Source organism: Phyllostomus discolor, chromosome 4, assembly GCF_004126475.2.
Source record: "Phyllostomus discolor isolate MPI-MPIP mPhyDis1 chromosome 4, mPhyDis1.pri.v3, whole genome shotgun sequence".
Taxonomy (NCBI): Eukaryota; Metazoa; Chordata; class Mammalia; order Chiroptera; family Phyllostomidae; genus Phyllostomus; species Phyllostomus discolor.
Genome location: NC_040906.2, coordinates 140,711,691 through 140,737,559, shown reverse-complemented (window position 1 = coordinate 140,737,559; position 25,869 = coordinate 140,711,691). Strand labels below are relative to the sequence as shown.

Sequence of the window (25,869 nt, the reverse complement as noted above, 5' to 3'; positions counted from 1 at the left end):
CTCTCCTCGAGTCTGCAGCCCGATTCTCCCTCAATCACATAATAGCACAGTTAAGAGCCAAGACTTCAAGGTTTGCATAGGACTGCATTTGACACAGAACAGTTCTGTCACTTGCCAGTTATGTGACCTTGGCAAATTGTTCAGTCCCATATGTATATCCATCTTACAATTTTTTGTCTATAAAATGAGAATAACAGCAGTGTTGTCTCATAGGGCAGAAATGGAAATAAGTGAAATAATGTTTATGAAGCCCTTAGTGAGGAATCTTCTACAAAATTGTTCAATAAAGGTTAGCTCCTGAGATTACTACCACCATTACTATTATCACCACCTCCTACATACTGAAAAGACTGAAGTCATCTGACTTAACTTGACATCTCTTCTTTCTACTTCAAAATTTCTCTGAATCTTTAACCAAACTCTTCACATTCTCTCATTTCAGAGTGAATGAGAAGATTTCATATTTTTGCTAATGTTGTTGCTACCTACCTATGACTTTAGCTCCATTTACAACCAGTTCCCCCAAGACAGTTCTCTGCCAGTTTCCTTTTTCGTTTACTTAATTTTTCTAACCTAAAGACTTCAATGAAACTTTCCGCAACGTTGGTAAAAATGCTAATGCTGGGGCTTCTGCATTAAAGATTCTGACTTAATTTACCTGGTATGGGATAATGGTTAAAGCCATGCAGGTGATTCTTCTCTGCAGCCTGATTTGAGAAGCATGATCTACAGCATAAATTCTATGGTATTACCCTTCTGTGAAGATATGATATATGGGTCACTTTATTATGGGCCAACAGGGGACTTTTATCTCCATTTTTAGTATATTATATCATAAATATATTTCCAGTCTGAAGGGAAGGATCTCATTATTCACTAGGACTTCTCGAATGATTTGTATAATCATTCTATTCATTTTATTGTTTCATTTTTCAACTGCTTTACATAAAACAGCACTGATTATATTAGGGCACAGGTAGGTTACAGGAATATGCATTCTGAAAAACCTACTCAGAATGCACTACTGTACACCAGTAAAAGACAAATGCCTCCTAAGGACAGGGACTGTGTCTATCTGTTTTCCATGATACCATCATCTCCCCTTTTCTGGCAAACACCACTCTGCTTCTTGCATTGTTTCATTTCATGCTGTCATATTTCACTTCTAAAGTCAGGAATTCGGTATCATTGAAGACATCTTCCTCTCTTTTGTATCTATTTGCTACCAAATCTTATCAAATGGTGTGCTGATATTTAGCAACTATCTCTCTCCAGGGAGTAAAAATCCTTAACCATAGCATTTGCCAATATGCATATGCAAATAAATAGTCTTACCATGGCCACTTTCAAACTACCAGCATGACATCATCTATTGTGTATGTGCACAGTCAGCTCTCAGGAGCTGGGAGTCAATGTAAACCTGTTTCAGCACACAACTGCATTGTCAATTTTAGTACACAAAGGCTTCTTTAACCTAGCCTCACCTCCTTATCCTCACTTCCTGGGACCACACACAACAGTCTTCCCTCAGGTTCTGACCTCTAACTTCTCCATTTCCTAAACCCATGAGAACTAGTCAGTTGGTGGCAAATCCTGTCAATGCTATCTCATAAATATCCTTGTATTTCTCCAGCTTTAAGTAGCCTTGGTATCATTGTACATCATATTCCCCTGCTTGAAAAAGAGAAAAGGAAAGAGAAGAACTGCCACAGCCTCCTGAATTTCTTCAGAATAAAGTTCAACAATTTCATTTGAGGGTTCTTACGATCTGGCTGCTGTCATCCTCTCCAGCCTTACTGGTTGAATTTCTGCCATAGGCTGCACTCATTGTTTTCTGTAAATCACCTTACTTGGGGAATATACATCGAGTGTACAAAACATTTCAGTGGCATTTAGAGAAACGTAATAGCTAGTTCACTTCCCAGATTAAATAATAAGACATCAATAGTATCTTAGAAGCCCCCAACTGCTCTGCCAGGATCTCTTTCCTTTGTTCTGTGTCAAAAGTAGCTACCGTCATAAATTTTGTGTTAATCATGTCATTGTTTGCTTTCAGTGTCTCCACCTAGAGATGTATTCCCTAAATAATGCATGTCTTTGTTTTCCCTGTGATTTTTATTTAAATAATGTCATGCTGTATGGGTTCTCTTATTACTTAGTTCTTTGGCTCAACATTATGTTTTAAGATTATGCACATTGTTACATATTAGCAGACCCTGAGGCACAAGTTTACTTGTTACTCTTCATTAAGGAGTGCAGTTTCAGGGAACCAAGAGGAAAAGAAAATGAGGAGTGAGGCAGTGAACAGGTAAGAACCAACAGAAAGATGCTTTACCAAACTGGTCACCACTTTGTACCAAGTGCAACCACTTGTTGGTCTCAAGACCAACTATCTTCAGAGACCACAGGACCTCCAAGTAGTCTACGAGGTGAGGGCCTCGGGTACATGCAGAAGAATTCATAAGAGATCTCTTCAAAGACTTGCCTCACAGGACAGTAACTCTCCTGCACTTTTAGTGGGCTCATCTGTTGACAGTGGGTGCATCCTGATGCTTCTCACATCTCTGCAGTGATGGAAAATCCTGAGCCAAGAGAAAAGAAACACCATGACAGAGCCATGAGTCAAGGAACTGTGGGCTTATGTCTCCTGTAGTGGTCAGAGCTTATGAAGAGGTACTCTGAGAGAGGTGAGGGCCTGACATGGTTCATGAGAGGCATCTGAGACATACAACAGCCTAGTACAGACACACCACGACATATTCATTCTTCTGTTGATGGACTTTGCTATGACAGACAACAGTGGTACAAACACGCTCACGTGTGGCCCCTGGTGCTCACCACACCACGCAGGAGTTTCTCCAAAGTGTAGGATGGCCTCTCTGTCTCTCATGTGAAGGAGAGAAACTGAGTGTAATGAGGTATATGTGTTTTCAACTGCACCAGATGACATTAAGCTGTTTTCCTAAGTGTTTTTGCCGTTTTGAGTGAGAGTTCCTTTTGCTCCAAATCTTCATCCATATTTGGTAGTGCCTGACTTTTTTTTTCTTTTGCCAGTGTTCAGGGAGGTGAGATTGTATCCTAGTGTAATTTTAATTTGTATTTCTCTGACTACTAATGAGGTTGAATATCTTTTTATATATTTTGGGTCTTCTTTGTTTCCTCTTCTAGAAAATGCTTAAACAAGTGTCTTGTTCACTTTCCATTGTGATGCATGTCTTTTCTTACTATTTGAGAAGTTCTTTAAAAGCTGTAGATATCAATTCTTTTGCAGTTTTTGTAAACCGTGCAAATGTCTTCTCCAGCCTTGTAACTTATTTTCTCTCAATGCTAACCTCTGAAGATCATTCTTAATTTTAATATACAATAGCTGAATTTTTCAGTCTCTAACTTCATGTTTTGTAGGGGTTTTTGCCTTACTTTAAAAATCCTTTTCTATCTCAAAGTCATGAAAATATTCTATATTGTCTTATAAAAGTTGTATAGTTTTACCTTTCATATTTAAGCCACTACTATTTGTTGTATGGGTACATACGAGTATGTGAAGCAGAAAAACAATTTTTAATATGGATAATCAATTGTTTCAGCACCATCCACTGGGTAGTTTCTCCTTTTCTCTGTGCTCTGCTCTGTGATACTCCTTATGTCATGAGCATGGATTTGTCCATTTTGCTGTCCATGGGCCAGTGCATTATTGCTTTAATTATTACAAATTTATAATAATCTTGATACCTTGCAACCATGTTTCTATGGCTCCATTCTCTTTCTACAGCAGTGTCTAAGCTATTCTTGACCCTCCACTCTTCCATGGTACATTCGAATATTAGCTCAATGAGTTACACAAAATACCCTTATTGAGGTTGGCTTAGAACTGTATTGAATCTATAGATCAGTTTGGGGAGAAATGATACCTTTATAATGGTAAGTCTTTCTAAGAGCATGGGATATCTGTCTTTTTACTGGTACCTTACAATAAAGTTGCATAATTAATTTAATAAAGGACTTCCACATCTTGGAGTTATCTCCGTTAATGTAACCTTCGTTACATTAACTGTGATCATGTAAATGCCATTCTTATTACATTTTCTATGTAGAAAAGTAACTGGATTTATATCCCATAGCTTTGCTAACAGTCTTAATTCTGACAATTTACTAGCAATTCTTTGAAATTTTCTACTTAAAAATTATATCAATTGTGAATAAAGAAAATTTGAGTTCTTTCTCTTCTGTGTTTGTATCTTTGATTTCTTTATATTTTCTTACTGAACTTCATAGGCCATCCAAGGATAATTTTAAAGAGAAATGGTAGTTTCATGCATCCTTAACTTGATACTGACCTTGAAGGTAATACTTTCATAATTTACCATTAAGTATGATGCTTGTTTTAGATTCAGGGTTTATTTTGTTTTTGTAAATGCCCCCTATCAGGTTTTCTTTTTAAAGTTACTCTCTATTTCTAAGCATTCTAATCATAAATAAATATAAAAATTTATTGGATACTTCTATATCTACTGAGATTACCAAATGGCTCTTCCATTTTAATTCATTAATGTGATAAATTAATCAATTTTCAAATATTAAATCAACTCTACATTCCTAATATAAATCCAATTTGGTCATCCTTTTTCACATACTATTAAGTTCCACTTGCTAACATTTTATTTCAAATTATTACATTCATATTCATAGTGATATTGAAGCATGATTTTTTTTCATGCTTTCTTTGTCAGGTTTTATAAGAGTTTGTACAAAAATAGAATTAGTTTTTCCTTGAATGCATGATAGAACTCTCAGATGAAGCTAGAGAATTATATTTAGGGAAAGATATTTGATACTAACTCATATGTTTTAAAGGATATAATAATAATTAGACTTTCAGCTTTTATATTTTGGTAAAATATATTTCTAAAATTTATTCATACATCTTTCATACAAAATTGCCAACTAATTGTAAAAATATTATTTATAATGTCCTTTTATTATGTTTTCCTTGTCTGTAGAAAATATAATGATGTTCTCCTTTTTCAGTCTCGATAGTGGTTAATTGTGTCTTCTCTTTCTTACTTAATCAATCTTGTTTTTTGTTTTTTTATTAGTATTTTCAAAGGAAAACTTGTTGGCCATTATCTTTCCTTTTCTTCTCTTTTATGTTTTCTTCTTTTTTATAATGTATTAATCTCTACCCTTATCTCTATTTTTCTCATATTCTTTGAATTTATTTTTTACTTTTGCTAATGCCTTGAGATAGTTGCTTAGCTTATTAATATTTAGCTTTCTTTTTTCTTAAAATAGGCTTTTCAATGGGATAAATTTACATTGCAAGTATAGATTTTAGCTATATTCCACAAGTTTTATTATGCATTATTTTTACCATTTGATAAAGTTATGTCTGATATCTACCATATTTTCTTCATTGATTTATGGATTAATTTAAGGTGTTTGTTAAAATTCTCAAGTGTATGGGGTTTTCCAGTTTTTTAATTTATTTATTTTTCCTTTTTATTGAGTTTATTGGGGTGACATTGGTTAGCAAAATTTTACAGGTTTCAGGGGCACAACTCTACAACACATCATCTGTACACCGTATTATGTGTTCACTGCCCCAAGTCAAGCATTCTTACATCACTACTTATCCCACCTATACCTTCCTCTTCTTCTCCTCACCCCACCCAACCCCAATGCCCAGCAATCATCACAATGTTATCTGTGTCCATGAAGTTTTTCTCTTTTGTTTTTATTTTTTTGTTCAATCCCTCCAACTACCCGCCAAGCCCTTCCCTCTCAACAGCTATAAGCCTGCTCTCTATTAGTCTGTCTCTATTTTGTTAGCATATTTTGTTCATTAGATTCCACATATGTGTGAAATCATATGGTGCTAGTCTTTCTCTGACTGGTTTATTTCACTTAGCATAATATTCTCTAGGTCCATCCATGCTGTCACAAAGGGTAAGATTTCCATCTTTTCAATGACTATGTAGTATTCCATTGTGTAAATGTACCACAGCTTTTTTATCCATTCATCTATTAATGGACACTTGGGCTACTTCAAGAAGGCTACTTCTTGGCTATTGTAAATAATGCTGCAATGAACATGGAGTCCATATATTATTTCAAATGAGTGTTTTGGGCTTCTTTGGATAAATTCCCAGAAGTGGAATAGCTGAATCATAAGGCAATTCCATTTTTTACTTTTCTGAGGTAACTCCATACTGTTCTCCACAGTGGTTGTGCCAGTCTACAATCCCACCAACAGAGCACTAGGGTTTCCTTTTCTCCACATCTTCACCAACACTTATTGTTTGTTAATTTACTAATGATACCCATTCTGACAGGCATGAGGTGATATCTCATTGTGGTTTTAATATGGATTTCTCTGATGATTAGAGACAATAAGCATCTTTTCATGTGTCTATTGAACATCTGCATGTCCTCTTTGGAGAAGCATGTGTTCAGGTCCTTTGTCCATTGTTTAATTATATTGTTTATTTTTTTGGTGTTAAGTTTTATATGTTCTTTATAAATTTTGGATATTAACTTCTTATCATATGTATCATTGGTGAATATGTTCTCCCACTCTGTGAGTTGTCTTACTTTGTCAATGGTTTCCTTTGCTGTGCAAAAACTTTTCAGTGTGATGTACTCCATTTGTTAATTTTGTTTCCCTTGCCTGAAGAGATATATAAGAAAAAAATATTGCTATGAGAAATGTACAAGATTTTAAGCCCTGGCTGGTATAGCTCAGTGGACTGAGCGCGAGCTGGGAACCAAAGTGTCCCAGGTTCAATTCCCAGCCAGGGTACATTCCTGGGTTGCAGGCCATAACCCCCAGCAACCGCACATTGATGTTTCTCTCTCTCTCTCTCTCCCCCCTCCCTTCCCTCTCTAAAAATAAATAAATAAATAAATCTTTTAAAAAATTTGTGCTAAAAAAAAATGTACACGATTTTACTGCCTATGTTTTCTTCTAGGATTTTTATGGTTATAAGTCTAACATTTAAGTCTTTTTTAAATTTACCCTTAATTGCATTTTTTCCATTACTCTTCAGTCCCTTTATACACTCCTCCCTAAGCAATCAACACACTGCAAGCCTTTAATCATTTTGAGTTTATTTTTGCATGGGAGGTAAGAAGGTTGGTCTAGTTTCTTGTTTTTGCACATATCTGTCCAATATTCCTAACACCATTTATTAAATAGGCTATCTTTATCCCATTCTATGTTTTTGTCTCCTTTTTCAAATATGAATTGACTAAAAGGCATGGGTTTATTTCTGGGCTTCCAGCTATTGTTTAAAATTGTTTTTTAGTTTATTTTCTTGTTACTGTGAGAACATAATGTACAGGCATTTTAGTCCAGTAGATATAAGGTCTGCCCAGAAGGTATACAGCCATGTAATATGAAAAATAGAGACATTTATTGAAGAAGATACAAGAAACATTGTACATAGAACAATGATACTTTAATCCCTCTCAAAGTACACACCTTAAACCTCACACAGTTCTCCCAATTGCCATCAGCTGCCCCATTGTATTTTCCTGAATCCCATTGACTGTCTGAAATCTCTTCTCTTTCAAAGGTGGCTTAAGTTTTGGGAAAAGCCAGAAGTCTTAAGGTGACAAATCTAGGCTGTAGGGGGACTGATCACCTGGGTGATTTGATGTTTCACCAAAAAACTCTACTCGAGAAATGATGCATGAGCAGGTGTGTTGTTGTGATGGAGCTGCCAATCACCAGTTGCACGTAGCTGTGGCCTTCTGAATCATCTGAATAGTTTCTGCAGAGGAATATTCAAGCTTACAGCAAAATCAGATGCAGAATCATTGTTCAACTTGCTCCATCATTTTGAATGTGATGTCCACACAGGACACACGCTCACTCAATGGCATCTACTGCCCCCACTGACTAGTACAGTGAAGTTGTCATTGTTCATGCATGCACTTTCCATTCCACTCTCCTTGGTTGCCAGGTTACACCTACATCATGCAAACCATTCTTGTTATATTCATGGTGGCTGGACTTTTCCCAGACAGACCTCATATAGTCATTATTTGGATATATTCTTCCTGTACTTGAAAGTAAATATGTATTTCATATTTAATATAAACATATATTTTCATTTTATAATATTCCATATATTCATTAGCTTGAGTTCAATTGTGTTTCAATAATCCTCACTGATTTTTATCTGCTTGTTCTGTCAATTACCAAGAAAGATCTCTTAAACTCTACCTGTTGTAATTATTGATTTTACTTTATTGTTCTGCCAATGTTTCCTTCATATATTTTGAGGTTTATTTTTAAGTACATGAAATTATAACTTGTCACATCTTTCTGGTAACTTTTATTTTTATCATTATGATATTACTGCCTTCTTCTTTGTAATATGTCCTGAGAAATAAGGAATTTCTCCCACTTGGGTGCTAGAACTGGCCCATATTAACTTTCAGGGCTCCCTTGCACAATTTCTTCTCAACTCAGTGCTCAGCAATATCACATTAGTGGCTTGAAATCAGTCAGGGAGGAGTATTAACACGTGGAAATTGCAAATGCTACAAAACAGGCCTTCTCATCCATTCCCAAGTGTTGGTTATTAAACATTGACCAGCAGACCTCTGACTTTATTTTATAGTAACATAACTATATCAATTTTCCTTTGATTAGTATTTGCATATTATAACTTTTTCCATCCTTTAATTCACCTCTGTACCTTTCTATTTAGATATATTTATTAAAACAACATATAGTGGGGGTCTCTTTTTTTTTCTCTTTTTTTATTTTATTTTAATCATTGTTCCAGTACAGTTTTCTCCCACCTACTCCCATTCCAGCCCACCCACCCAACCCTCCCCTCTTCCCCCCCATTACCCCCCACCCCTAGTTTTTGTCCATGTGTCCTCCAAATTTGTTCCTGTAAACCCTACCCATTCCCCTCTGAAATTCCCTCTTCTCTCCCCTCTGGTCACTGTCAGACTATCCCCTATTTCAGTGTCTTTGGTTATATTTTGCTTGATTTTTTGTTTTGTTGTTTAGGTTCCTGTTAAAGGTGATATCATGTGGTATTTGTCTTTCACTTCCTGGCTTGTTTCACTTAGCATAATACTTTCTAGCTCCATCCACGCTGTTGCAAAGGGTAGGAGCTCCTTCTTTCTTTCTGCTGCATAGAATTCCATTGTGTAAATGCACCATAGTTTTTTGATCCATTCATTTACTGATGGGCATCTAGGTTGCTTCCAGCACCTAGCTATTGTAAATTGTGCTGCTATGAACATTGGGGTGCAAATGTTCTTTTGTACTGGTGTTTCAGTGTTCTTAGGATATAGTCCCAGCAGTGGAATTGCTGGGTCAAAAGGCAGATCCATTTTTAGTTTTCTGAGGAAGTTCCATACTGCTTTCCATAGTGCTTGTACCAGTCTGCAGTCCCACCAACAGGGCACTAGGGACCCCCTTTCTCCACAGCCTCTCCAACACTTGTTGTTTGTTGCTTTGTTTATGATGGCCATTCTGACTGGTGTGAAGTGGTATATCATTGTGGTTTTAATCTGCATCTCTCTGATAGCTAGCAATATTAAGCATCGTTTCATGTGTCTTTGGACTTTCTGTATGTCCTCCTTGGAGAAGTGTCTGTTCAAGTCCTTTGCCCATTTTTTAATTGGGTTACTTGTCTTCTTAGAGTGGAGTCATGTAAGTTCTTTATATATTTTGGAGATTAAACCCTTGTCTGAGGTATCATTGGCAAATATGTTTTCCCACACAGTTGGTTCTCTTTTAATTTTGATACTGTTTTCTTTAGCTGTGCAAAAGCTTTTAATTTTGATGAGGTCCCATTTGTTTATTCTTTCCTTTATGTCCCTTGCTCTAGGAGACAAGTCAGTAAAAAAGTTTCTGCGTGAAATATCTGAGATTTTCCTACTTACGTTCTCTTCTAGGACTTTAATGGTGTCACAGTTTATATTTAAGTCTTTTATCCACCTTGAATTTATTTTTGTATATGGTATAAGTTGGTGCTCGAGTTTCATTTTTTTGCACGTAGCTGTCCAGTTCTCCCAACACCATTTGTTAAAGAGGCTATTTTTATTCCATTTTATGTTGCTGCTTCCTTTGTCAAATATTAATTGACTGTAGAGGCTTGGGTTTATTTCTGGGCTCTCTGTTCTGTTCCATTGGTCCATGTGCCTGTTTTTATGCCAGTACCAAGCTGTTTTGATTACAGTGGCCTTGTAGTATAGTTTAGTGTCAGGTATTGTGATCCCTCCTACTTTACTCTTCTTTCTCAAAATTGCAGCAGCTATTCGGGGTCATTTATGGTTCCATATAAATTGTTGAAGTGTTTGTTCCATGTCTGTGAAATATGCTGTTGGTACTTTAATAGGTATTGCATTGAATGTGTAAATTGCTTTGGGTAGTATGGACGTTTTGATGATATTAATTATTCCAATCCATGAACACGGTATATGTTTCCATTTGTTTGTGTCTTCCTTGATTTCTCTCCTCAGTGTTATGTAGTTTTCTGAATACAGGTCTTTTACCTCTTTGGTTAGGTTTATTCCTAGATATTTTATTTTTCTTTTTGCTATTTCAAATGGGATTTTTTTCTTGATTTCTGCTTCTGCTGTTTCATTGTTGGTGTACAGAAATGCCTTTGATTTCTGGATATTGACTTTGTATCCCGCTGTTTTGCCAAATTCATTTATTAGGTCAGGCAGTTTTTTGGTGGAGTCTATAGGATTTTCTATGTACACTATCATGTCATCTGCAAACAGTGACAGTTTTGTTTCCTCCTTTCCGATTTGGATTCCTTTTATTTCTTTTTCTTGTCTGATTGCTGTGGCTAAAACTTCCAGTACTATATTGAATAGAAGTGGTGAAAGTGGACAGCCTTGTCTTGTTCCTGTTCTTAGTGGAAAAGATTTTAATTTTTGCCCATTGAGTATAATGTTGGCTGTAGGTTTCTCATATATGGCCTTTATTATGTTGAGGAATGCTCCCTTTATTCCCACTTTACTGAGTGTTTTTATCATAAATGGGTGCTGTACCTTATCAAATGCTTTTTCTGCATCTATTGATATGATCATGTGGGATCTCTTTTTTTAAGCAGTCTGACAACCTTTGTCTTTTAATATGTCCCAGCTATTACACAGGACATACCTATACTATTAAATTATTAATTGTTTCTCAGAAATTTAAATTTAACTAGGGGTTCTATAGTTTATTTGCTATATCAGGCAATCCTATTTCCTTCTTATCCCTATCCCTAAACCTCAGAATAAATACAAAGGTACTAGATCGTAATAACAGCTACCAATGTGCCAGGCCTTCCACAAAATCTTGACACCTGTTTTCTCATTTAGTCTTTTAAACAAAACAAAATGAAACTATATCACTGTAAACATTAATATATAATTACGGTGTCAGAATTATTGTTATGTCCTTTTTTAGGTTAGAAATCTGAGACATGTAGAAATTATTTGCCAAGTTCAGGAAGTGGCTTCAGAAGGCAGAGCTATCTTAGTGTAACTTCAGACCTGCAGCACTCAAAGTGAAGTTTAACTTTCTTCTCTGCATGAACTGAGATAGGTCCTTAATCATCAGAATGTTTAACAGGCAGAGATTTTCAGGAGTTTCTGTGTAAACTGCTCCGATTCTGCTGTCCCTAAGTAGTTAAAATATCATTGATTGTGGAAATATTGCACCGATGCTATATATGTAATTCTCTTAATCAGAAATCTCAGCACATTCCAAGATCAGGTTTACATGAGAGCACTAAAACTACAGAGTAGTGCATTTCATGGTTTATAATATTAGAATCACAGGCAGCCAAAAGATTCAGAAAATAAAGATGCTGGACTAAATTAGAGCTGATTCTGATATGAGTACTTAAGAATCTAACAAGATAAATAGGCCCCAAATATACAGCACCCCTAGGAATTATAGGGTTGTTATAGGAATTATAGCCCATGTTTCCTCCTGTAACCCTGAACAGCTGGAACCAGAAAGAACGGGGCATATATCATTAATGTGTCCCATAAGCAAATCCACATTCCTATCCCCTGGTATTTCCTTGGTGTATCCCCAGCTTCTGAAGTCAGCTTTCTCCCGAGTTTGGGGGAAAAATTATAGGCTCTTGGTACGTTTCTGAATTCCTGCTACTTGTCTCAGCACCCACCTCCAAACAGATCATGGGCTGAATCTGCCTCTGGCTTGTGCATGACCTGGTACTGTTCCAATACAACCCTCTGGTTTCCATGTCATTCCACCTTTGTGTCAAGCCAGGCTATAAAACTGCCCTGCAAATTGTAACACCCCATACATTTGTGAGGTTCAAGTACAACTCATTGTCAACCTATTTCAGAGTTACTTGTAAAATTCCATTCTGAATCTCTTATCCATAACCTGGATAATTGTACAAACTCACATTTCGAAATATATGGAGATGGTGCAAAAAAAAAATAAATCACATCATGGGTAAAAATTGAGAAGCAGAAGCAATGAAAAAGGTTTGTAGAATTTAAGTTAATGTAAGGATGAGATCATTAAAAGATTTTTTTCTAGGGTAGTATTGGGTTGAAGAAACGATCTTAACCATTGAGGTGGAATTTCTGTTAAAGGAGAAAATGTTCTTATTTTGGAAAATCATTTGTGTAATAGATTGGGGTGAAATACCAGAACTTGGAGGCAATAAAGTAAAGAGACGTTGGAGTGGTGGAACCTTAGGAATAAACAGGGATTTGGGGGAAACAGAGCCACAAGTAGAGGAGAACAGAGGTGTGGTTGAGCAACATACAGGCCAAAAGACATTTAAGAATAGACTTTCTTAATGTTCACTTTTTTTTAAAGTTTCACGTTGCACATTATACATCTCCTTCGTGCTCACAAAGACAGTTAATACAGTCTGCTGGGTACCCCAAGGCTTTGTTTAATTGCCAAAACAGTCCTTTCTTCACATACCTGAGCCATATGCATGTATAAGAGTAAAAATGTGTGTGTCTGACATCTGTTCTTAGCCCCTATAAGTATAGTTTTAAGATATTAAAAAGTTAATCAGAACATCACTATAAATATCACATCTAGGGCCTTTATAGTATGAAAGAATATTTACAAAGAAAAAGTGGCTTGATGGGGCTGGTCCTACATGTACACAGAGAAGGTAGCTGCTGAGCCAGGATGCTTGGAGGGTGGCTGAAACAATCCGGCTGCTGGAGAAAGCACTGGATTATCTGTCAACTCCAGAAAACAAGGCTCAGCTAAGTGGGCCAGCAACTTGAACATAATTGTTCTCATTCTGTTTCACATCCTGTCTTCTTCAAACTGACCTCAGCACTAAACCAACCCTACTCACCATTTTTTTCTAAGTAATATACTTTACAGTTAATCACAGCTTATAGAAATATCCTACTCTTCTAACTTTCAAGACTGGCTTCTTCAGGGAAGAAAGGATTTTGCTGATCTTGCTTATGTATTCATGTGGAAAGCATTTATAATCCTTAACATTTTAAACTTTTCTGCTAAAATTCTCAAGTAAATTTAGCATTCTGTGAAGAAGCAACAACATTGCTCCTGTGGTTTCTCACAACCCCTGACCCAGCACTGCTGGGACCTGAGGGCACATGAGAGTCGGGGGCATTCCAGTGGCCCTGGAATTGCTGTAGGAGCAGCACCTCTGGAACTGACGGTTGGCAGTGAGTGGACTTCAGCCACAAGGCTGCATCATGACCGTGTATGAGACCTTCAAGACACCCCATGCATGGCAAGCACCTCACTCATATTTGTCTTATTTCTCAGGACAGAGAGAGACCACTTATCTCTGAGAATACTCCTCCCCTTCCCAATATGCCCTCCTCTGTCTCCCCACCGAGATGATGGAAGTTAGCACACATTTCTGTTTTGGGTACAGGTAAAGACAAGGTCCTGCTGATGTCCTGTCTCTCCACTCCCTGACACTTACCAGTCACAGAGAGCTCACCACTGCACTCTCAGAGGGCCACCTGCTCCGGTCACAACAGAGACAAGACCCTTCCTGTTTCTACATCTCTCTTCAACTTAGTATTGTTCCTACCCACTCAGCAACCGGCATATGCCATCAGCAAAATTTCCCAGCATCTTACCTGTAAATTTGGTTCTTCTTTTTTTTTAATAGTGCATGGAGGTAGAAGAATGACTTAATACATATGTATAGAGAGATAATAGAAAATAGGAGTTAGAACTTTTATTTCTTGTAATGGTTTTCCAAGGTTTTAGCCCTCTCCTTTCTGATATATCAAGTGTACTAATGGCTAAATTTTTGTAATGAGAAGAAAGATAATGCAACTGCTATAATTCTTTGAGAGAAGGGAACCCTGACTTTCACCCTCAGGAGAGAGTGGTGGTGCTGAGCAAATGCTGGTGCAGGAGGTAAGGAAAGCTGTGATGGCATCCAAGTTTCAAAAGCTTCTGAGAAGGCAATGGTGCAGCAGCCACCCCAGGCATCGTCAGTCACCCAGCAGTCTGCATGCTAACCACTGTGAGAGATTATTCTCTTCACATTCTATGAAAGAAAATCATTGGGACGTTCCTTCATTTCTGTGATCCTCTTTTCTATCATTCATTCCAGCACACTTTCACTGGGGTGGGCATTGTGTGAGGTTATTGGGAACTGCATGTAGGAAGAAAAGTGGGAAAGCAAAGTACAGAAGCACCTATGTTCATACCGAAAGCAGTGAGCTTAAAAATCTGTGTAATTTTCTGGGACAGCATTAAATACAGTATTCAGAATATCTGCAAAATTTTTGAGGGTATATTCAGATATGTTAAGCATGATGTACATTTAGTCACCCTTGCTCTGTGGAGAAAAATTTCCAGGTGTGTAACTGAGCATTTCTACTAACGTGGGGGTGGAACAGATATAAAAGATCACAAACAAGCTGAGCATTTACATAAAGTCACAACCACTCACTTTTTTTTTGGTAAGGTTGGGAAGTTTATACAAGGTTAAATTATAATTTTTTTTAAACTTTCATTTATTGATTGGTCCTGAAATATATCCACTTTCTCTCTACAGCAGTCTCTTTTTCAAATGGAGATTTTTGTTCTATAGGAATTCCAGTAACTTTTTTCTCTACTGTTAATTTGCTCATTAAGACCTTACAGCCTTTTCCCTTGGGGAAAAATAATGGGTTCGCTAAGTGCTTATACCAGTGGCTGTTGCTTTCATAACACAGCTTCCGTGAAAGCCCCACACTCCTTTTCCTGTTGTCAGTTATTGTCGCTCTGTGTGTACAGTAATCCTATATTGTAAGCCTGCAGAGATGGATGGCTAGAAAATTTCCTCTAGAAAAAAGAGCTAGTGAGGAATGGTCCAAACTGGTTAGCAAGGATCCACTATAATATGTAATCAAGAAGGAAACTAATTCTTGGGCACAGTTGAGCCCTGAAATGGAAACTTTGCAAGCAGTCTATGACTGGAGGCTAACTTTGATGCAGAAAAGATGAAAATATACTCTTTAGTGACATGACAGGGAGACAATGTAATCTGTAATGGCTTCCAGGATATCAGTCAACATCAAGGTCACCAGCCTAGAACCTAAAGTGGAAAACATGCTTTTGATCAAAGGGTTAGCCTTCATATTAGCTAGTAGGCATGCTTAAGCAATGCTTAGGCAACCTGACTTTAAAACAATAAATGAAGGATCCAAGGCCCTACTAGGGGCCTTTCAGAGCTGCCACTCCACCCGTGGCCAGATTTAACTTTTCTTACGATAAAGTAATGTTTGAATTCAGTAGTTGAATCCAGTCATTTCATTAATTTCCCTTTCTGTATAACTGGAAAGTTACAAACTTGTCATAGCTGTACAGGTTGCAGAATCTGGGTCAGCCCCAGGATACAGTGGCTAAAGAAATTTAATTTAAACCCCAAATGCAAACCTTTAGTGTTGACCACTTTTCTTTGCCTGCTGCAAACTGCCCTGCCCGTGGGCACGCAATCGTTCTTCCTGCCCATCTAAATATTTTCCATCTGCCAGGACCTCTCATGAGAACCTCTCAGACCCGATGGAAGTCCATCCCACCGTGCCGTCTCAGCCCTACCTCAGAACGCCTGTTTAGCTACAGAGTCACCCCCCTCACTACCACACCCATCAACAAATGTCAGTACTCAACCTGTACAATTCCAAACTCAAAGAAGTGATTATTGTACATTATTTTGTCCAACGTTGTTTCAGTACATTATGTGTTAGGTAGCGACACCTTCTGGTGAAGTTTCGCATTAGCATGTTGACTACACCAGGCTCTGTGAGCACACTGCAATCAAAATAAAAAAGAATGAAGGAAAAAAGAGGAGAGGATGAAGGGAGGAAAACGTTGGTAACTTTGCTCTACTAGCAGAGAAATCCTTACACATATAGGAGCTTTGTTTTAGGAAAGGAGAAAAAGACAGATCTTTCAAAAAGTTTTGCTGGATAAATAGAAAAATGGGCCAGGAGCTGGAAGGGAAGTGGTATCAAAAGAGAATCTTCTTAAACAGAAGGAAAAAAAAATAGCACTTTGGTAGGCTGATAGGAATAACCCAGTAGAAAGAGGAAGGACAATGATGCCGGTGACCAAAAGGAGGTTTCCACAAGAACGCCCCCTAGAGGTGAGAAGGCCGGGATCCAGTGCGTGAGGAAAAGAATTGGCTCCAGGAGGGAGCACAGACTGCTTGTCACGTAGTTGCAGGAGGGAAAGCAGAGAATCAGAGAATGGACACAGCCAGTGAGCAGATGCAATACTGGAAATTCTTAAAATTTTCTTCTGGCTCCTCTTGTCCTCAATAAAATTTGAGGCAAGGTCATCGGCTGAGAGTCAGAATTGTCAAGAAATGAAGGAAATCTGAGAAAAGTTGTGTGCAGTTCTCCAAGAGAGTGTGAAACTCAATGGACCAGGGAAATGTAGTGTAATATTATTTAAGGATCATAAATTTAAAGGGAGTCCTGTTGGTGGGAATTTTTCTCCAGCCATGTTCAGCTACCATGGTGCTGGTGTGGAGTAGGCAAAGGGTTGAGTTTAACCATGTGTGTGGTTTTGCCTATCAAGGACAATAATTGAGGGGTCAGGGAGTTGAGGGCTTATCATTCTAAAAAGCCAGACAATATTAATATTCTCTCCCATGGATGCCCATGTTTTTAATTGGTTCCATTTTTATTTATTTATTCATGGACAAATTGAAAAGTTCTGGGGATGCTAACTAAAATACACTTTATGCCTAAATCATTTCCTTTCTGTTCTTTTGGTTTTCATTCAGAAAATAATTTTTATCTTTTCACTTAAGATATTATCTTTAATAAGATGGCTGTGTCCAAAGTCTCTGATACTAGATACTGCAGAAGGGAGTAGAAATTTAAAAGGGAGTTTCAGTAATGTAGGTGCACAGGAAATATGAAGCTATATTTCATGGTCTAATGGTTTTTTAAATGAATCTCACTTATATATTGTAAAAATAAATTATTATTTCCATAGGCTTTTCTCATTAATTCACTTAATGAATATGTATTGCATATTTGTCATGTACAAAACATTGTGCTAGGCAAGTACCAAGAAGGCTTGGGAGAGGGCAGGATTACCATAATGAGGTATTTGTGGTTTAAAAGTGGTGTTTGCAAATACAAAGATACAGCCTAAAGGGGTAAACTCCTGTGCAAGTACTACAACACAAGTTCCATGACAGTTATTCATCTAATTTACCATGATATACCTACCATACTGGGCCTGAAACATAACAGGCATGTAATGAACATGGTGAATCAGTAAAAAGAGATAGAAGGCGCACTAGAGGAGCAGGATGGAGCAACGAATGAATTTTGAACGTGAGATATGAGGAAGCTTAGAAGAGAAGAGAAGGCTTAGAAGCTGTCCTTTGAAGGAAAAGTAGGAGCCCAACAAATAAGGAAGGACGAGTAGAGCCCTCGAGTATGAAATAACAAACAAGCGCGAGACGAGAGAAGCACTGCAGCAAAGCACAAGATGACTTAGGGCGTGCACAGTCTAGTCTGTGGACAGAGGAGCAGTATCAGGAAACAGTGTATTAGAGAGGGAGAAAGATGCCAGGAAGTGAACAGGTGGATTATCAGATAAAGGAGTTCTTTTTGAGCACTTATACTATGCCTAAAACAGTTTTAAGTGCTGCACATACAACTAACTCATTTAATATCACAGGAACCTGTTAGGCATCTTTATCCTCCATTATACAGGTGAGGAGACTGGGCACAGAGAGATCAAGTACATCCAAGTTATACAGCTAGCAAGTCACAAAGCCAGTGCCCCAGGTAACATTGGCACTATTAAAACATTTTCAATATTTGCATGTCCTATGATTTGTGTTGCTACTACTTTTTTTCACAATTAATATACAAATTTAAGTTAAATTTAGAAAGTAATCACCATGAGTATTAGCTGTTTATCTATATTTAGAAGTTCTGAATAGTCAAATGCATTAATTTCCATTTTTATCTTTTCCTCATTCAATAATATTACTATTTCCCAAAACTATTGGCTTATGAATAGTTTTCCTGATGATTAATCTACAATATAATAGAATATCATTGCATTTATTTTTGTTCAAATTTATAATCTATTTAACTAAAATTTTCTAATATGTTTGACCTCTGAAAAAGATAGGATTTCATTTTGTTTTTTGTCTTTCTGAAATCACTTTGCCTTCTCTTCCCTTTCTAACTTGAACTTCACCCAGAGATAATTGTTGATGGCAGCCAACTCACCACCATGCAGGTTATACTCATGTTTTGTTATCATCTTAGAGAAATATTGCTGCCTCAAAATTTTTCCCAGTCTTCTATTAAATATGCTCCCTTTTGATAGCATGTCTTTCAACTACCAGTTCATTCCCTTTAAACTTTTAGCTCTTAAATCAATGCTTATAGTCCCGAGGAGCCATAATGAGTGGTCCCAACTGTTCATTGAGAATTCCTTTCTTAAACACTGTAATGGATGAAAGGACAGGGATCTAGTGGGAGAGGAGGACTCAAGGTCTGACCACGCCTCTAACATACCCTATGCCTCCAACCCTCAGGACCCTACTGTGTGTTAAATTGGGAAAACAGTCCCTATTTTACCTGTATAGCAGAGGTTCCATGAGAATGATATAAGATAATACATATGGAATAATTCAAAACAAGAAACTGTTCACTGAATGTAAGTGATTAGTCTAGTCACTTAAAAGTGAAGTCTAGACCTAACCCTGGCAGACACAGCAAAACCAGCAGGAAGAAATGGCTTGGGGGATTAAATTCTCCACCAGCCTCCTCTCTTTGCCTGCCCCTTCATCTTTCCTCTCACTACCCTGCATAAAATAAGAAGCTTGCTCTGTAAATGCAACTCTAAGATGTTAAGGCCCTAACTCACTTTCAACCGTATTGACACCCTCTGAGCTCCACCCATATGGAAATCTTAGGACTGCCACTAATAGGCAAGAAGGTTGTTTTGCTACCATTTCACACCCCTAGGTTTTTAGAAGCACTCCACTTCATCAAGAGTATACCTCTGGGTACCACAATGCTATATCATTCCACACTTGAATTATAATGTTCACCAAAAGATTTATCTCTCGGGAGGCTTGAGTGCTAAGTGGGGAGAGGTTTTTAGAGAGATGTGTGGGAAATGGTTTCAATATTTGGCAGTTCCTAAAGGTAGGATGATTTGAGATGTTGGGGTTTGGTTTTTTAATACTTGATCAGCTCATAATATTCACTTACTTCTGAAAATGCCTTGTCATTGGAATATTACATTTGGCAGTTGTACTGAAATAGAACTTTTATAAACCAGAGAATTATAATTTTTAGTTTATTCCATTCACTTGTTTCATATATATCACATAAATGTATATATTCACTAGGAAATCAATCTTTCTTTTATAGATCTCTCCATTAAAATGGACCGCTCTGAAACTAAAGACATAGGCAATGCCCCAAGAATTGAAACAACGGAAAATACTGCAAAAATGTACAAACTGTCAACCATGAGACGAATATTCAATGTGACAAAGCATCAAACAAAAAGATCAGCATTTTTCCCAGCTGGGGTTAAAGTCTGTCCCCAGGAATCCATGAAGCAGATTTTAGCCAGTCTTCAAGCGTACTACAGATTGAGAGGTAAGAAGGGATGAAACCTGTTTAACCTTTCATTCTTTTCATCCCTGCCTTTTTCTTCATCTATAGGTCACATTCAACCCAAAACTCCCAGTCTCTCATTTAGTCACAAGAGTTATAAAAATCAGCCAGCTAATCTGAGGTTAATGAAAAATAAACATTCAAAACAATGACAGGTATTTGCTCTTATGCTTTATAATGATGTCTTGTATAATACAGAACCATTAGAGCATTTGACAAGTCATCAGGAAAGTCTTGGCATCTGAGTTTTCTCTCATTTACTTTTGCCAAAGTTCAATACTGAATTTTAATGTTGTTATTATGAAGCACAGGATGAGTGCAACATCAGGAATCTAAACAAGTTGATTTATGACTTAAGATTTTATTTTTCAAAAGCAACATTACAATCCAGGAACTCTCTCCCTCCTTGATAAGCTGAAGTTGTTTATTGCTGACTTGGCAAAAACTTCTGAAGCTTAGAAACCTGGATGCACATCCAAGTGCAGAGGAATCACAAATTAACAGGGTTACCAAGATACAATGCAGGGTGTTAATGGGATTTATAGCACAATTACTGTGATTTCCAGCGGTGTTAAGAGGGCAGTTTTACCCCAGAACAGCATCCCAGAATTCTTACAGCATTCCTGGGAGTTATTACAGAGTTCAATTATACCACAACCATCAGTGGCTGTCCTTGCCATTCACTTACCATAGACGAAAGAATTTTTGTGGATTATTCTTTAAAGGAAAAAAAAGAATCTTTAGTAGCTGCTATTTAATTCCCCAGACAGCTCCAAATAATGCAAACCGTCTTGTCTAGCTGAAGCCTAAACCCAATCCATCTTACATGCAAAAGTTGAGGAGGTTTAGTGATTTCTACCTTGATCATACTAGATGTTTGCTTTCATTCCAAAAACCACAGTCACACTGATCTATTTCAAGCTCATTGTCTAGAGCAAACTGGTTCAATTCTAGTCTGTAATATGTTTGTTGCACATTATGACATCTGAAAAGCATTTCATGATACATCCCCAAAAATTCTTGAGTATTTACATCTGGAATATGTGCAAGGGTTGAACTAATCTGAGGAGTTCTTACTGGGTTTTGGAGACATAATTAATTAACAGTATCAAAGATATCAAGCCTATGTTCCTCGTATGTCTCATTTTATGCAGATTTTATGTAGAAATAAAGAGATATTGGCTTTCCGACAGAAGCCACACCACAGAGAAGTGACAAGAACTGTATCCTAGTCAGAAGAAAGACTCTAATAGTAGAAAATCAAGTGCAATATATTAATGTTCTGAGATCCTAGTACAGTACCCGTGCATAACTGCTTCTCACTAAATGCTTTTTGATGAACATAGGAAGCAAACAGGCCATTGGGAATGCAAAGAAAATAGAGTGCCATGTGTAAATTATTTATTTTGAGTGTGCCTACATGTTGATCTGACAATGGCATGAGTAAATTCTCTCTCATTTGTTCACAGATGGAAGTATGAACATTTAGTATACGCATCACATCAAATATGAACATGACCATGGCTAATCCTTTTCATGTAACTTCTGATCCTTTATGGCATTCACAAATAGGATTCATTGAAAGTATTTAGAGAAAAGAAAATTTATTGCTGCAACCAAATTTTTAGCCCTGAATTTTATTATTAGCTCTTTATTTTTTATTAGCTTTGCCTCTTTCATTCTTGCTTCCCTGGATGAATCAAACAACCGTTTTCTCCCCACGGCAATGACAGTCCATTATCTTTATGGCTGCCCATGGGTGATATGAAATTTTACTATTCATCAACATGGATTTCTCAGGCCTAACAAATTCAGTTCATAAAGAAACTAGAAATAAGATCCAGCTATAAAGCAATGTTCCTTTGACAGAGTAATCGTAGCTTATTTTACAAACTTATCTGTTGACATCCTTCAAACCTAGGGAAGAAAGTTCCTACATTCCTCAAATCAAATTGAGCTATTTCTTTTCCCAATGCTTAAAGCAACAGAAGTGAAAATGTTCTGAGCTTCGTGGTTGGACCATAAACATGCTCAACACACAGCACAGACACAGAACAGGCAGGTTTGTTTCTGCTAGTGTCCCCTGTGTTCTTACCCAGGGAAACATCCTCTTTTGTAACTGCCTGCCTTCAAACCTTTGGCCCCTATGTCTCTACCTCTGTTTCCTTTCCTCCCTTCCTCTGCGTCCCTCCTTCTCTCTTTCTCCCAATCCCAATAACAAAAGCTAGAGCTTTCTTTCACATTAATGCGTGGCTTAGAAAAAGTTAAAGATGGAGGGAGTCCTAATTCTTGCTGCTCCAAATGTTGTCCACAGCCCGGCAGCATTGCCATCACCAGCCAGGTGACTTGTTAGAAGTGCAGATTCTTAGATCCCACACCAGACCTACTTTCAGAATCTGCATTTTAATAACACCCTCAGGTAATCCACGTGCAGTTTCACATTCTAGAAACACTGGTCTGAACAACATCTGTCTAACACCGCCATTGCACAGATAAGAAGTGAGGTGACATATTCTGTCAAGGCCACTGCTGATGGCAGAGCACTTAGAAGCCACACTTTACTCCCACATCAGTGCATTATCTCTCCATCTAATGGGTGCCCACCCCTGCGGCAGGCATTTCACATACCGTCGGTCTGCCTTAATCCTCCCACATACTGGGTTGACCAAAAAGTTCATTTATTTTTTATAAAGTGGCTCTAGTAACACTTAGTTGTCTTAAATTCCATTCAAAACAATTTTGTTAGATTGTATTGTGACAGCTGACATTTCAGTGCACATTTTTAAAAAATTTATCAAAATTGGTGAATTTTTGTGTAGCCATTTTAATATTGAAGATGAAAGAAAATACAAATCACTTTTGGGGTATTATGCTTTACTATTTCAAGAAAGGTAAAAACACAACTGAAATGCAAAAAAGATTTGTGCATTGTGTGGAGAAAGTTCTGTGACCAATTGAAGATGTCTAAAGTGGTTTGCAAAGTTTCGTGCTGGAGATTTTTAACTGGTCAGGTAGACCAAATGAGTTGATAGCAATCAAATTGAGACATTAATTGAGAACATCAATGTTATACCATTCAGCAGATAGCTAACATACTCAAAATATCCAAGTCAATAAAGTTATTGGTGAAAATGAAAATGTGTCTTATTATTTTATAGAAAAAACTAAGTGAACTTTTTGGCCAGCCCCATGTTAAGCACTGTCCTGGGGCATGCCTGGTCCCCAGGGCCTGTGTTCCCCGGGGCTCTTCCTACATCTTCGAACAGCAGAAAGGGTATGACCGTCAGCAGACGAGCTGTGGCTCTATGCTCAGATTTCAGGCAAGGGCTAGCAACTGTGGGAAGACTGGTGGGCAAGGCTCTGGATTTCTCCCCTGTCGCAATCCTTCCCAGTAGGTTGAGAGAAGAATGGAGCAGGACAGGTAAGTCAAGGGAGTAGAAAATTCCAACTTTCAGAAGTTTTTAGACTCCTCCCAGTCCAAAAAGCCTTTGAGGCCACAAGTTTCAAGGGTCCTTTGATGCTCTCCTGGTAAGGATAAGGGGCTTTCCTGACAGGTCATAGGCTGGTGCTCTTGTTCTCCGATCATAGAAGGACTCTGTGCATCCAGGAGGACAAGAAAATGACATCACCAAAAAAATTGGCCTTCAAAAAGAGTCTAAACAAAAGCTACTAATGCCTGTTTAATCCTGACATTTTGATCCCTATAAACCACAATTCTCCAGGGAAATAATTCTTCAAGCAGCTTCAGACATTTGTGCCTTGGGGAGAAAGTTCTCTGAGACTTTGTGAAAAGTAGGTTTTAACGGGGATGGGGGCATTCTGTGTCCTTAAGTAGAAAAAGGGCAGAAGGCCAAGGAGCAGAGCTAGGAAGGTTCTGGCACCAAAACAAGCCTTAAATTGGACTGAAACAAAAGGAAGTCCATCTGAAACCAAAAGCAATGCAGGCAAGAGTGCATTGAACTGTTAAACGAAGAATTATCAAGTTTATGTCCTCCCAGATGTTTTACTCATGGATATTGTTAGTGAGAGTCACCAACACTAAGCACTCAAAGGCAGGGCTCACTTATTTTATATATTGCTGTATATCTGTCACTTAAATAGGTTTTTAAACTAAACTAGAAGGTTCATTAAGGAAAGATAGAAAGGCAAAATAATATCCCCCAAGAGAGTATAGAGTATGTAGGCAAGAAGGAGAGCAAGAGCAGCTGGTTTGCTTGGACTGAGCCCACAACTCATCAGAGTTTAAACAAATGTTATTTCCTTCTTGCATGGTATGTAGACTCTTGACTGGAGATGAAGATCAAAAGCCTTCATGATGACTGGTATCAGGAAAAGTATTAAAACTCTCTGATCCTTGCCTGGTGGAAAAGAGATCACAATCACAAACACGGGCTCTCCAGTGAGAGGTTATCTTGCTGGTCTCCAGGTGTGTTGACCTCTGCTACTTCCCCAGATGTGGAGCACTAACTGCCCATTTGAAGTGGTGGGGACTGTGCCCTCTGCTGGCTCTGGCGTTCTGCTCAGGTTGCTGCTGATAAATAACCTGAGCTTCTCTTGGTCTGGAATTCTCTTTGCCTCTTACAACAGAAAGATAAAAGAAATCCAGACATAGAGTAACCAGGGAGCAAGGGAGAACGAAGCACAGGAGTAAGGGTCTTTCAACCGGCCTTCTCTCACCTTGGTACTCCCCACAACCCCTTTCTTAGCACAGTGGTCAAACAGTTGCTTTAGAAAATCGAGTGATGTCAGCTTCTCCTTGTCCAAAGCCTCCAATTGTTCCCCATTCCTCGAGAGGTTAAAAAAAATCAACATATTATAATTGCTTACAACAGAAGTCATCTAAATTTTTTTCATTTAGTCCCCAAAAATAATTTTTAAACTATGCATGCCTTTGCATACTTATCAGTTGACATATAAAGTTTTATCTTAAGTTTAAATACTTGGATGTTAACTTTTTGCGAGTTGTAAATATTGATATTGAAAATAAAACAAGAATTAGAGCAGTCATATGGATCCGGTGGAATCTACCACAGCCACTCAATATTTTCCATCCAATACGTTAAACAAATACTGAAGGAACTCTTAACAGTAGGAAACGTCACATGGTTCCTCTCTCCATACATCCACATTTCCATTCTGCTTCCCACTTCAGAGTCTTATCTTAATGGAATTTATTTGAAGCTTGAAAGTCTGTTATTGGTTGCTCTAAAATATGTCTCAGTAACACAAATATGTACATAAATTGAAATTATATTTTTTATTTCTTTCCTGTTACCTTATGTGTTCAGAGAAATTTCTCCCAGATTCAGTTGCATTTATAATTACTTTTAATATATAATTGATTAAAACAAGTAGATATAAATTTGACAAATAATTTAAGTAAGTCATTATCAGCAGATAGATATAAGACCAGATACAGGTTTCATGGGTACTAATGTTTATAAACACAAAATTAGGAACAAGGCTTTGGAAGAGGCCAGTTTAAATGAAGTTCTCAAGCTTAAGCTGCATTAGCTCCTGCCTCTGGATAGACAGGGTTGCTTTGTCATGTACCATTGCTTACTATTCATATTATTTATTGCTATAATAAGGCAGGATTTAACATCAATTTTATACTTACTCTTTTACCTAGTTTCACTTACATGCTGAGCAAACTTGTTACATGAATAAGTAGATGGGAACAGAGGGAGTTTTGTTATAGTAACATCCTTATTCTTTAAGTTCCCTTTGCATTATATGCTA

The 25,869-nt window shown here is 37.6% G+C and overlaps 1 protein-coding gene across 4 annotated transcripts in view; it reads left to right on the top strand.

The window, feature by feature from the left end:
* IMPG1 (interphotoreceptor matrix proteoglycan 1) overlaps positions 1–25,869 on the top strand; it is a 119,607-nt gene that overhangs the window by 6,863 nt on the left and 86,875 nt on the right. For 3 of the 4 annotated variants that reach the window (XM_036024376.1, XM_036024375.1, XM_036024377.1), the window contains exon 2: positions 19,876–20,109. The exons of the other annotated variant lie outside the window; for it this stretch is intronic. In XM_036024376.1, the coding sequence (XP_035880269.1) occupies positions 19,876–20,109 (234 nt within the window). The remainder of the gene's footprint in view (positions 1–19,875; positions 20,110–25,869) is intronic. 4 annotated transcript variants of the gene reach the window in all.